The 14,820-nt window shown below is 41.0% G+C and overlaps 1 protein-coding gene across 2 annotated transcripts in view; it reads left to right on the top strand.

The window, feature by feature from the left end:
- Positions 1-6,392: 6,392 nt before the first annotated feature.
- The window catches only part of LOC148041836 (uncharacterized), a 102,797-nt gene continuing 94,369 nt past the window's right edge, over positions 6,393-14,820 (top strand). For both annotated transcript variants that reach the window (XM_087688775.1, XM_087688772.1), the window contains exons 1-5: positions 6,393-6,538; positions 6,647-6,716; positions 6,801-6,888; positions 10,247-10,384; positions 10,703-10,783. In XM_087688775.1, the coding sequence (XP_087544901.1) occupies positions 6,478-6,538; positions 6,647-6,716; positions 6,801-6,888; positions 10,247-10,384; positions 10,703-10,783 (438 nt within the window). In that variant the 5' untranslated portion in view covers positions 6,393-6,477. The remainder of the gene's footprint in view (positions 6,539-6,646; positions 6,717-6,800; positions 6,889-10,246; positions 10,385-10,702; positions 10,784-14,820) is intronic.

Genomic DNA, 14,820 nt, shown 5'->3' with positions numbered 1-14,820 from the left:
TTTTTGATAAATCATATCCACCATTAGTCAAAATAACATTTGAAGTATACTTGCTTAAACAAGGAGAGTATGATGGTAGACTTGCATATCTCATCAAGACTATCCCAATCATCTCAATCCCAATTTTTTGGCTTTATGACCTTGGCTTTTAATGGCATAACCTCCTTCCTTTGCACCAATACCTGCCAAATTTGAATCTTCCAATACTAGAAGTTATTGCTATCTAACTTCTCTATATTGAAGATAGCATTGACATTGGAAGTATTTGAAGCACTTGCCATTACATCTACAAGCTAGAGAGAGTCCTAAATACTATAATAACTACGAATTAGCCCCAAAACACATCCAAACAGAGTACAATAGGAAAAAGATTGAGATAATACACTGCTATTCGCAAGCAGGAAGCAGTAGAGTGGTAAATACAAGTGTCTATTCTCAAAGAAATTACTCAAACCTAAGCATCAAACCAACATTCAAACATCAAGATACCATCCCATAGGCATCACATAAGCATTATGTAACTCAATGTATGCTATCTACAATGTATTATCATGGACTTGTACCAAACAATGAGAAAATAACAAAGCAAAACCTCTTTCAAGAGTGCTCAAGAATAAGCCCTTTAATGTTGGAAGGATGCCAATGAGTTGGCAAGTGTTATGTAGGAGCTATCAAAGTAGAGATAGGAGTCTAAAATTCAATACAAAATGTGGCTGATCTAGGGTTTTCTTTAGCTACTCCTCACCTCAATGAACATTAAGCAATGCTCTATGGGTTCTCTAGAATCCATGAAAAATGCCATGAACAAGCCGTGATGAAAGGGAAAGTCAATGCACACCTCAAGAATGAAGGATTGGGGCAGCCATGAAAGCTTGAATTGAAGCTCTCTTCTCAGGCTAGAGCAAATACTGTGAAGATCCTTGAATGCCCACTCTGATATTAGTTGAAAGGTGGAGTGGGAGTGGAAGCACAAGCAAAAGTAAGAGCTACGGAGGTTTAAGTAAAGAAGAGAGAGACCGGTGTGTGGAAACTCCATTAGTCATAATGTATGACCTACTGCCGCTTATTCAATTGTCATAGTAATAATAAAGAATAAAGTGATAATCACAGGCAGCTACCACCTATAGTATATAGGTGTGTGCGCAGTGTATACAAAGTAAATGTAGGCAACTAGGCATAGACAACTTTGAACCCCCAACAACTTTGCCTTAATTCATCACCTTGCTAGATTTTCTAGCTTGGTATGGTAAGGCAAGATGGGTGATTCACTTAGATCACCTAGCAACAATGTCAAATTTGTTAAAGAACTCCTTCCAAGTGGACTTAAAGAATTGAACTCTTTCAAACAAATACCATATTTCAAATTAAGGGGAGCATCAATTATACTAAAAATCACTTAGCATTAATAATCAAAATCGTTGCACCCCCTTGGCTCCTTGGTGCCTCTTAGCTAACTACAAGTCCCTATGGAGAGACCTCTTGTGTTCAATGCGATCCTAGCATCTAAAGTGGATAATCATCTCCTTGGTGAAAGAATAAAGTAGTTGAACTTAGGAGAGGTCAGTTACACCTCTAAAAAATCAACCTACATTGGCATAGCATGGCCTACAATACATAGGGAAGGAGGATGCAATGTTCCAAATGGAACAACGAACCTTAATGCTTGATCCTAATTCAATCATGACCGATCCCAAAAGATATATGAGTATGTGTATAAGTATGAGTGATGTTGTGTGTAAAAGGGGGGACTTGTAAGAGAAAATAAAACCTTAGTAATTAAAAAACTAATAATAGAAAGCAAAAGCTAAAGGCCTTACTTGTTTAATTAAATGTTTCTTTTCCTACCTTCTCATTGTTAACTATTTGTGCCACCATGAAGAGGAGAAGGATGGCCTATTGATGCAATGATGGAATGAGAGAAGATTGATCAACCAAAGGAAATAATATGTTGATTAGTACGAGGGGAGCATGGAAGATGAACAAAGAATAAGAGGAATGATGCGAATGAGATAAACAACCTTTAGAAGGCTATAAGAGCATGGCTTTGGGAGGACCAATGTTCTTTATCCCCACCATTCTCCTATTATTGTGTTGATATTGGTAGAGAGAGAGAGAGAGAGAGAGAGAGAGAGAGAGAGAGAGAGAGAGAGAGAGAGAGAGAGAGAGAGAGAGAGAGAGAGAGAGAGAGAGAGAGAGAGAGAGAGAGAGAGAGAGAGAGAGAGAGAGAGCCTATGAAGGAGGCATCTTGCCACTACTAGCAAAAGAGGAGGTGGGAAATTTAAGGAAAATGGTGCCTTTCTACTACCATAAGCTCCCCTATAATCCATTATTATTGTTATTAGTCTTTTTCTTTTTACTCTGTAAGATAGAGATAGAAAAGAAAGAGAGAACAAGAAATAGATAGAGGAGAGTAAAATTGGGAGATATAGAGAGGAAGCAAAGGCCTTAATCCCCCCTTTATGGCCCTATATCCCATCATCATCAGGTCTCCACCAAGTTAGCCATCCTCATCATTGTCAACTCTTTGTGCCACCATGAAGAGGAGAAGGATGAACTATTGATGCCATGATGGAATGAGAGACCGATTGATCAACCAAAGGAAAGAAGACACTCATGAGTGTGAGGGAAGCATGGAAGATGAACAAAAGAAGAAGAGAATTGATGAGAATGAGAGAAATAGCCTTTAGAAGGCTATAAGGGCCATGGCTTTAGGAAGACCAATGTTCTTTATCCTCACCATTCTCCCATTATTGCATTGAATTTGGTAGAGAGAGAGAGAAAAGAGTGATTAAGAAGGAGGTATCTTGCTACTACCACAACCGTTATCCACCACTACCAAAAGAGGAGGAGGGAAATTTAGGGGAAAGTGTGCCTTGCTACTACCATAAGCTCCCCCATAATCCATTATTATTTTTCCTTTTAGTCTACAAGATATAGATAGAAAAGATAGAGAGAACAAGAAATAGATAGAGAGGAAGTAAAAATGGGAGAGATACAAAGGAGGGGGAGGCCTTAATTCCCCCTTTTATATCCCATCATCAAGTCTCCACCAAGTTAGCCATCATCATTTCAAATTGGAAGGAAGTAAGCCAACTTCCTTTGAGTCTTCTCATCAATACATAAGGAGAAGATTGGAAGGGCAATCTATAATGAGTACATGAGATCCATTGACCAAGGGTTTGAAGCTTTAGGGGCTTGAGGGAACATGGGAGCGTTAAACCAAGCCAAAGAAATAGTTTGAGTTTAAGTGGGATCATAGCAAGCCTACAATTTGCTAAGGACTCTATGCTATGCCCCCTATAATTCTTCTTATGCTCTTATGATTTATGTCTTTTGGGCAATGGGTTCAATCTCATTGAGTTGAGATCATGATCACCTACGAATTCTTTCCCAATAATTTCCTATCTCAGTGAACTTAGCTCAAATTCCTCAACACCTAAGTCAATACTAGAGAGAGAGAGAGAGAGAGAGAGAGAGAGAGAGAGAGAGAGAGAGAGAGAGAGAGAGAGAGAGAGAGAGAGAGAGAGAGAGAGAGAGAGAGAGAGAGAGAGAGAGAGAGAGAGAGAGAGAGAGAGAGAGAGAGAGAGAGGACCCGAAATAAGAGATAATTGTAGTACAATCATATCATAGCTTTGCATTGGCCTCCTCGATGGATCTATCCTTTCCACTAGACTATTTTGTTCATGGAATGAATTTCTTCTTTCCCCTATCTATTAATTTTCCATCATACCACTCGATTGGGCCCATAAATCACCCATACATAGATTTCATGTATCTAATTCATTTATCCTCAAGCGAGATTCATCAACCTCCCACTTAGAACCCTTATTTATCCTCCCTTTGCCTATTCTTCATGCTTTTAACTTGTTGTCCACATAAATCTAAGAAAATTTCTCTCTTATAGTGCCTTGAAAATATGCCACACCCATTGTCTAAACTCTAGTTCTTATCCTACTCTTATACGTTGAAGCCGAATCCAAGTATCTATCATCTCAACTTCTACTCTACACATAGCCATCTATCAAGTTTTCTATGCCCATCCAAGTACTATTGTTGGCCTTGTCAAAGTCCACTTTGAAGATCGTATGAGTTAGAGAGCTCTGCAAGGATCAAGTAAGGAGCTACATGATGAGACTATGTGGGGAAGTTCATGTGTTTGTGATGGATCCCAAGAGAAGAAGCACTAGAATTCGACAAGGGATTGCACAAGCAAGCAAGGTTTTGATTGCACTGTTTGGTGTCCCTCATAACATTTAAATTATGCATTCTTTGTTTGCAAAGTAATTAAAGTAGAGAAATATTAATAGAAGAGTCAAAGTAAAGATTAGCTACTAGATTTGGGATATTCTTATAAGTACACATGAATAGAGTAGCTGGAAAAAGATAGGTTTTCTAGGAGGGAAATTTCTGCAATGAGAATTCAGCTTACATGATGGACCCTAGTTGGTACTTAGAATACAATTTGATTAATTTGTTTTAAACGTACAAATGAAGGACTGGTTATGGATTACTTATAAGGAAACTCATTGCTTCAGGATTATGAAATGAAAACATTCGAATTAATACTCTAATTTTCTTGTTGGGATTGTTAAGATAACATGGAGATGATGTAAACTCTCATGTATTATTATGTACTTATGATCAATTAAGAGACTATAGGCCCAACTAGGTTAGACACTCTTGAGATTTATACTTGGAAATTCTATTTGCTTAGGGGTTAAACTAGTTAAGTACTATCCTTTTGTAGATTCTAAGAAGGCTTTATTTAGGGTAATATCAAGTCTATGAAATAGAAAGACTATAAAACAATGTTCCATCATCAAGAAGAACTTTTGAAACTTAAGACAAACCCTTGAGATGGAACCCTAGGAAGAGTGAATCGGAAATTATGAGTTAGTTGGGAAGAGATCCTAGGCTCAAAAGGTGAGAACTTAAGGGCCAATAAAGTTCTAGGAAGAAGGACTTAGACCAAGTATGGTACCTATGACGGGCCTATGATAAGCGCAAGGATTACTTCCCTTCAAAAAGAGATAGGCTAAGGTCAACTTCAAGTTCATGACAACTTGAATAGTTGAATGGAACCCTATGCTAAAGGACAAAGGACTCAAACGAACTAGCCAACATAAGAGGTACCAAGGAGCTAGGGGGATTTGACTGTAATTTTTTAGGTATACTAGGACAAGTCTGATTCCCTACGAGCCCAAGATAGGTCTCCTAAAATGCCTCAATGCTAGCTAAATGTAGATTCATGGTTTGATTTTCAGATTAGTAACTAATTGAAAAAAGTAATGGTTATACAAACCTTTTGGAATAAAAATCATGTTTTCTTAAAGATTGTTTTACTTATATTTGTGTCTATGCTAATATTACATGAAAGAATGTTTTCTAATGGTCCATTAAGAAAATTGTTTTTATGTATCTAACTTAATTGTGATAGGATTAATTAGAAATCTAAACCTACACCTTTGAGGGGAGTAGGTGGATAAATCCTCGACAGGGTCATCCTACGACAAGGTGGTCTTGATTAGTCGAGAGTTTTCTCAAAGTAGCATTAGACTAGGAAATTTTAGGAAGACTTGAATGTTTGATTGTCTTAGATCATTGTCATTGGAGCAAGACTTTACCCTATGAGTAAAGGGGTCAACACATCAAGCTTCCCTTGGATTCTTATTTCCTTTGAACTAAGTGTAACACATAGCTCTTCAATTCAAGACAATTCACATAAGCAATTACCCAAAAATCGATGCTAGACATTCTATTAGGAGACCTTCAAAGTCAATTAGGGCTTTCCATGCGAGGGTAGATAAAGTGATTCTAGATCACTACCTTCGGATATTCCTTAGCCTGAATTTTGGATAGAGCTATTGAGATACATCCCATGATGGACTACCAAAATCATACTATTAAGGACTTGTTGAATAGGCACGTTACAATTCTTGTGAGATTATGGCTAAGTTTGAAGAGACATACTAGCTCAAGTGGTAGTGAGATGGTGTGCTAAATACAATGTAAAGGGTACTCATAGGGAGTAATAAAGGCACCTTGTATATTTTATAAAGTGATTATAGCTTCACTTGACTAGTTACAACATGGCCATTGTGATGGGACCACATGTTGACTTTGTTGTCAAGGGTTTAACTACATGTTGAGTTGGTTGTCAAGTTTTTAAGTTGTCCTTGATTACAAGTATCGATGCAAGCCCTAATATTCAATTGATACAAAATTATTTCATGTCCATGATATCCAATTAAACATAGAAAAGTCATATATTTTTCAAATCTTGAGCTAACTGCAGGATAATGCAAGCTTGACTCTTAAGGATGAAGCGAACCCGACCATGACTCTAATACACCCACTCAAGGTACTCCACATTTAAAGAAGTACCGGGAGGAATAAAAAGGATGGCCATGCAGGCGAGCTAATATTCGGACTCTCAGCATTTCTTGAGACGCCCTACCCGAACGGACTTGCGTAGCCATGGCGACTGATTCTACAGAAGAAGACCTTCCTACCATCATGTTCAGCTGCTGCAAGCAAGGTTGGCCGTCCTATTTCCTTGTTTTTCTTTTCCAAGTGGGGGTGGGAGTGGTTTGCACGGGTTTTGGGACAACTTCAATGGTAAAAGAAAGCGCAAAGTTCTCTGCAGAATCGCACACAACAACCCAGGGCTTCAAGAACTCGGTCAAGCGACTGCGAGGTGCTTTCCATATATCTGTGTAAGAAGTCCAGATACGATATATGTCTGAACTGAAATTTCTGGTACAGAGATCTATGCCTGCAAATTAATCCGATCTCTACAGGAACAAAGATGAGCTTTCATTGGAGAATCTGTCGAAGGCGGATGTTGTTGTGTTCGGTTGTCCAAAAGAGAAATTTAGTGCCATTGAGGTACGGTTTTACATGATATGACTGCACGAATTCCATGTCGTATAACATCAAAGTAGCTCCATACACGTTTGCATGTCTTGCCTGTTGTGATGCATAAAAGAAGACACATGTAGCATGGGGTATCTGTTTCTAAAACTAGCCAGTTTTCAACATTTTGTAGGCCAGAATGGGTCGTCCAATGTTCATACTCACTAGGCCACCCACTTCAAACAGCTGAATGTGAATAACTAGCACCACCCATGTATGGCACACCATCTCTTGGAAAGCATATTGTAATTGTTTAACGTCCTTAAAGTTCAATCTGTACCAAATAATATGTTTAGGCCCAACTCAGTCCATATCTGCTGTGGACGGAGAAACCTTCCATAAAGGAGAACCTGCTTTGTAAGCAACCGTATAATTATTGACTACTTCACTTAGAAAGAGGAGACCTATCACTAGAAACTGTCCTAGGAAAAAGCCTGCTGAAGACTTTGGAACTCAAAAGGAGCAGAAAGCAAAGAAGCCAAAGCCTTCTGCTCAATTAATACCAGATGTTATTGGTAAGCAGTTAAGGTGGAGAAGTAGCAGAGTTCTGCAGGGCATGAGGAAAAATCAGGGATCAAACAGCTTTAATTTTCTTTGATTCTAGCGTTAGAGCCAACCTCATCCCCCCAAACTTTGTTGCTAGATTGGGTATCTCTCCAGAGGAGATGGGCCCTTTCCATGAGGCTGGTTTGGCTTGCCCAGGGCATGCTGACCCTATTCCTCCTAGTATCAGGAAGATTTGGTTTCATGTGCAGAGTCATGTGGACTTAGAGGAGTTCTTTTTTATGGTTGTGATTTTGTGGGGGATGCTTTGTTTCATGGAGTTTGTGGTCTACTTGATGCTTATAATAGGAAGGTTCCTTTGACTCATAGGGGGGGAGCAGCATGTTTGGACGTAAATGTAAAAAGGAAATTTACCCCAGTTATATTGGTTTTAGCCATTTCTACAGCTATGGAAAATCATATTTCTGTGTATTTGGTTTTGGTCAGAGATATCAGAAAGATGAAATGGTTGAGTCTGATCTTTCAAAGTTGGACAATAGATTGTTTTTCAGAGTCCTTGCTTGGGGAGTTTTCCACCTGAGATGCCTAAAGATCATGCCATTGATCTTGTGCTGGTAGTTATCTTATGAATAAACCCATGTATAGTGTTAGTGCAGCTCAGCAAGAGGAAATCACAAACCGGGTGAATGAACTCTAGAAAAAGTGCTGATTCAACCTCACCATTTTGTGCTCCAGTACTTTGGTACAGAAGACAGATGGTTCTTCGTGAACATGTATTGATTACAGGGCTTTGAAGAAGAACACTATCAAGAATCGGGAGAAAGACATCCCATGCTCATCCTGTGAGATCTCCATGCCAAGAAAATAGTGAGGTACATAGCTCATGCATGACATCAGCCACCGTGCTGGCACATGAATCTATGATAATAAAATATCCCCACCAAGGATAATGAAGCAAAGGTTCAACTAAAACAAAATAGAGGCTCACATCAACTGACTGTAGGCCATTGAAACAGAGAAGAGTCAATTTTTTGATACCATGCTCAAAGGGCAAGCTTGCTTCAGGCCATAGAGAGCTTTCTATAACTGGTATACATGCTACTCATGTCCTAGGCTACTCCACATAAATCTCCTCCTAAATGTCCCATTTTGAAGTACATCTTATACATGGGCAATTGATTATGCAATATGAGAGACAAAGACTAACTGTATAGGCAATGTCCGCCCTCCTGCTGAACATGCCTTTGGTTATCAAATCGGGCCTATCCAAGGTATCATTGAATTGGAACTTCACCTTTAACATTGACATCACTCCAATGACTTGTTGAATGAAAAACCTTATGATCCAAGACCAAGTGCGATTTTGAGCAATGGAGTGAAGCTCTTCCTCCATGGCTTGTATTCACTCAAGCATGGATCAGGTGCATGAATTGGGCCTTTGGAACCAAAGAGGGAGGAGTGATCTCAAGATAGATGTGACTCATTTGAAAGGAGGATGGTTGTTGCTGCGCAACATTGCGTTGACAATGACAAGGGCGTGTTGATTTGTTGGGCAACTTTGTGATAGGCTGGCCGCTATCTCCATGGGATATTAATGGAAATTTGTTTTGACAATGCTGAAGAAGGCATTCTCTGAAGATGTCTCTAACTTGGCCTGGTAAGAATGGTCTCATTCACCATGAGCTCCGTGTCCATGGTAGGACACCCTTTGAGGCCCAACGGCCTCATCACCCATACACTTATGACTCTCTTTGTAGATGTGGCCTCTCCAACTAGAATAATGACATGTGGAGGGTCCCCTTGTGCGGTGATTGTTGTGTTGCTGCACCACATCTTTGATGCTGCTTTTGTCCCCTTCATTCTTTGAAGGGATATTGTTACATCCTTGGACATCTAGGACGGGTGCCCACAGCATTGCCCCCACAAGGTCACTAGGTATGAATGTGCCATAAGCTAAAGGCTAGGGTTATAAAGGGTGGTCAAGGAGTCTTATAAATAGCTGTCAAGGGCTCATTTGTGCCACATCTCATGTAATCACCACTTGGACTCCCAGCCCTCGGCAACTCCAACACACCAAGTAATGGTATGTGGCATTAGCCCTTGCAGTGGGAGCTCGGCCTAATATGCTGCTAGTCCCAAGCTTGGAGGTGGGCCTATTATGGCTCTATGCTTAGAAGTGAGCTTGATATTCATCTCTCTATTTCTCTTTCTCTGCTTGGATGGCTTGTGTTATGTCATGTCTAGGTTGGATCTATGTGGGCGCTTCATTGGTAGATGCAAACCTTGTCATGGTACTAAGTTGGTGAGAGGACTTCGATTGCCAGCACATAAAATAACTCCCATGAGGGGATTGTTTGGCAGGCTTGAAAGTCTGCACAAACTTGATGTTCAGGTAGGGCTGTGAGTTCGGCAGAGGATATGTGCAGATCTGAGAGTGTGATTGTTTCCATTCGTCAATGTCTGGCACTTGAGTTCTTAGAAACCCAGGCCTCATGGGGCCTGATGCTCTTGTTGCAGAGACCTTGTCAGTTGTAGCAAAGTGATGGCTTTGTAGAACACCTGGTTTTATTATTTTGTAGCATTTGCATCATCTGTAGACTGACCTCATGGATATATAATTGGTCTATCAAGCCATACAACTTCTGTGAGTTTTCCGAAACACTTTGATGTATGCAAATTTTGACCTGAATGAGATATGTAGTTAACATATTTATCAACTTATAACTAATCAAAATTGACTTTACAATTGGCAACTTATTTAGCGTGAGTCTTCTTTTTGTTGTGTTCATGCAATGAGTAGCTTATGGAGTGCAATTGGTTGCAACAGTTGGAATCTCTAAAAAAGTTTGTCAATAAAGGGGGCAGTTTATTTCTTTTGAGCAATGAGGGTGGTGACATCAAGCAAGGAACGAATGCCAACGAGCTTCTTCAAGACTACGGAATCACCATCAAAGCTAATTGCCTTGTAATTTCTCTTTCAACTATTGAAAGTTATTGTCAATGTGCATTCTTTCTTGGAAAGCATTTCCATTGGTTTATCTTAGGCCTAGTAAATGCTCGAAAGTGCCACTCGACTGAAAGGGGCTTCAGCCACCTACTCCCTTCAGAGAGGCAATACATTGTGCTTTTCTTATTTTTCTTTTGCGTACTGATCTATAGCATGTGTCAGTGGAAAATTATGAATTTGCGACATAAAAGTATCATTTCCATAGTTTTATCCATTCTGAGTTTATCTTCTTTGCAGCATTAGCATTTAATGCTCTCTTTTCATCTTTCAATGCAGATAAGCACAATCCAAGAACATTATTTACACCCAAAGGAGGCTTTTGTGGCAGATTCTGTTATATGTGATGAGTTGAATCAAGTTAGTACGGTCATATTTCAGGCCATCTTGCGTGTGTCTGTGAATGCTACCTGATTTTTATAATAAGTCTTTAACTTGTAAGGCCAGCTTGCCTGTCTGTGAGTGCTACCTGATCCTCTGTAATAAGCCTTTAAGTCAAGTTAACTGGGACAAACGAAAAAAGCAACAAAAGTCAAGAATGAATTTCAAAACACCGAGTTGTCAACTGAAATGCAGGATTTTATGCTTTCTCAGAAAGAAAGCAGAAAGCACCAAGTCATTTCAGCTGGCTATTTAAACTTGACATGGCAGTAGGTGTTACGAGGTGGAATATTTCTGAAACCTCAAACCATTTGTATCTAATGTGCTGAGATGCTATATGTTGCTTTTTTAAGTTACTCTTGTTGAGGATGGAATATTTCTGAGGTTCAATGCATTTGTGGAAGTAAAAGATAGGTATACCGATGATTATGTAGGAGAAAATACTAAAACATAAGAAATACCTACTGTGCTTTATGCATAAGGAGGTTTTTATGGTTTGATGCAATGTCTCAAGTCTTCCTAATGGAAGAATCCCACTTGAGTCTTATATGATACATGCTTGCTTGAGATTCACAAGCACATGCATTTACCCATAATAGAAGGACCTTGACGGGTGCAGAATTCAACTTCTACAAAATATTTATCATTAAGTAATATGCAAGGCTAAGCGTATGTGTAAATAGAGGATGTCCCTACTACACAAAAGTTTCAATGATAGATACAATTATCATTGGTAATCTTGTCCTCTTCAAATGACACCTCCTGGCTACTCTTTTGATGATAAACTTCATGGCTCTAATTATCTCAAATGGAGTGCTGTCATGAAAGCATGGTTTGTTTCAGGAGCTATTGAGAAACCCCAAGCTCCCACCTTCTTCCAGATGATTGAGACCCTATCAATCATGAGGAAGTTGTGCTTACATGGGATTACAATGATACCCATGAGTATTCTACTCCTCTCTGGTGCATTTCTAAAGAGGTTTTACTAGTAGTTGCCTCTTGTAGAACAACTTCATCAGTGTGGGAGACGCTTCAGATGTTATATGAGGTGTTAACCCTCAAACGAACAAGGTGGAAAATCTGGAAAAGCTAAAGCAGGAGACAAAGGCTAAGGCAAAGTGAAACGGAAGATGCACATTTTGGTTCCGTTGCTGGGACCTACGGATTCAAGCCTTGAGCACTTGCGCGCTTCGAATCAAACATTGGAGTAGGGTTTTCCCCGAACCGGTGCTTGAGGTAGATAGGTAGGAAGCGAGGGAGTTTGAAGAGGTATTCGATCTCCTTAGCAAGTAGGTTTTTGATTTGTTGTTGAATTAGAGTAGGATCATTCATCTCCATCTCTGGTTTTGATTTTTGTTGCATTAGGTTAAGGTTAGGATAGGAAAAAAGAAGGAAAACAGTAGGGTTTTCTGTTGCTGTATAACAGGCTGAAATAGGGAAATAGGGGCACAGATTTAGATTTCTGGCTGGAAGAGTATGAGGGACTAACCTCTGAGGTCATAGCAGGCTGGGATGGGGCAATAAGAGGCCCAGGGAACCAGGAAAGGCCACATTTGACATCTTGCCCTCTGAGAAGAGAGTGAGCTTGAGAGCCAGGGAGAGAGAGAAGGCTGCGGGGAGATCATTGACGTGCTGATCGATTCGAGCACCACACCGTTTTTAGGTACGCCAGGCGTTTCCCTCTGTTGCTTTGCATCTAATTAGATGGCACGGCACGATTCGGTGAAGTAGACGTCAGTCTAGAGGCGTCGCGTGCAACTCGCGGGCCGTCGGCCGCGCAGTCGGACCAGTTCGTCTGAGTCCCAGAATAGGATTGCCCTATCTCTGGAGTCGGACCGTCCAACTCCGAAAATTAGATCTCTCCGAAAACCATCCGACTCCGAAAATAGGACCATCCTTCTTATCCGAGTCCCAGAATCTGACCAGTCCCATAATCGGACCATCTTTGCCTGCCAGATCGGGGACACTCGACTGTCTGATTTTGAAAATTGGACACTCGGACCCTTGAAATCGGACACAAGGAATCGGGCCACTCAGAAGCGGACACCTGTCAAAATTGGACGTCCGATTTCAGAAGTCGGACCAAAATCGGACCACTGGGCCAATTGGATCAACCCAAAATTGGACGTCCGATTCTGATAATTGGACTCCTGAAAATTGGACGTCTGAGAATCGGACAGAAAACTGTCAAAATCGGACACGTATCTAGAACACAAATTTTGACGCATCTAAACCTCGAAATTGACCCCAAAGGCTATGTAGAGCTTAAGGCACATCATAGATCCATCACTGAGCTGACACTTAGAGCAAGTAGTTCAAAACTTGGCTATAAACGGTCATTCAAATTGCGCATGGCGTTTATTGTAACGGCCCTGCGGGCAAGGGGGGACTGCCCCTCTTGGACCCCCGTAGAGGGGGCTCTACCCCCTCCGCACCTCCCCCAAGTAGGTTGGAGAGAGAACGCACGCCGTGACAGATCCTCCAAAGTAGACCCTAGTGTAGTGATGGCTCTACACGAGCATGGATTCTCACTTGTAAAAGAGCAACCAAAAGCCCATACCCGAACGGAGATAAACAGAGACCCTAGAACATCAATGGGCCAATCTAGCCAATAAGGGCAAAAAGGCCACACTGCAAAAACACATGTATTGTATGCGGACTGCATCTAGTCAAAGCAAAAATCAACAACATCAAGCTGCAACAGCGAGAATGACTAGATATGACAGTCTTGACAATAGATGCTCCTTGAGTAGTACTGCACTGACGATCCAAGAAATCAGTGGAGAATCCACATCTGGTAGTGCAGTTGGGGACTCAAGGGCATTTGTCAGAAGGCTTAAATTTACAAGCCAAGATCTGGAAGACGAAGACATAGTACCACCTGCTTATTTTAGGATCAAACTCACCGCGAAAAGAGAGCATACTATCGATGCTTTAATTGATGAAGGAGCAGATTTTAATATCTTGACCTATGAATCATGGACCCTACTAGGCCAACCAGAGCTCGCGCCGACTAATGCAACTCTTAGCCCTTACGGGGGACACCCACAAGCACTCATAGGGAAGTGCAAAATCCTTGCGAAAATTGAAACTGAAAGCTTGCCTATCCTATTTCATGTTCCTCCAAATAGTACCAATTACGGGAAGGAAACCCTCCTAAGAAGACCCTTCAAAAGGGCAACCAAGTGTGAGGCTGACTATGTAGCATAGAGGATACACCTGACACTACCGGGTGTGAGGATAGTCACAACCTTTAGGAAGAGTGACCTCATCGAACCTCGAGGGAAAGGCAAGGAAGGTGCTGACATAACAGTCAAGCCTACTAACGAGAGCAAGGACTTGTTGGAAGAGTTGATACAAGCACAGGTCGAACAACGAGAACCAGTGAGTGAGGCCATGCCTGAAACAAGAAGGTCAAGAGACAAGGCCAAGGACGGGCTTTGGACTTACAATTATCGTAGAAGACCCCAAAAGAAGCCCAAGCCTTATAGACAAAGGCATCGGTGGAGGGTCAGCACAACACCGCGATGGATGTCCAAAGCGTTGCTACGTGCTCAAGGGTATTACGCAGGTAACGGATGGATTTGGTTACCAAAACCCCGTGCTAAACCACCTCTATCAGCTGAAGGCCAGATTGCATCAAAAGCAATGAAGCACAGGAGGAAATCTAAGAGAAACTCCAGGTCTCGAGGTAAGAAACCAAACATGAGTGTTCGAAAGAAAGAGCCTCAGCCTAGCATGCTTAATAAGCAGATGTCATATGTAACCATTGAGTGTGCACAAAAGCCATTAGTGCCCAAAAAGCCTTTGATTTTCCAAGAGGATAACAGGCATCATAGGCACAACATTACTCATGGCAAGGCTGATCGCTCAACAAAGCACATGGCACAATCGTCTAATAGCCTCGAGCAAATCATTCAGCCAGTGTCAAGTCCACCTAAGAGTCCTGGATATCCTACACCCTCTTTTCCCAAATAGACATAGGAAGCACAACAACAGTCGTCAAGGGCAGCTGT

This window comes from Lygodium microphyllum, chromosome 1, assembly GCF_053477565.2.
Source record: "Lygodium microphyllum isolate KBCC chromosome 1, Lygodium_microphyllum_v1.1.10, whole genome shotgun sequence".
NCBI lineage: Eukaryota > Viridiplantae > Streptophyta > Polypodiopsida > Schizaeales > Lygodiaceae > Lygodium > Lygodium microphyllum.
This window is presented reverse-complemented; position numbering and strand designations above follow the sequence as displayed.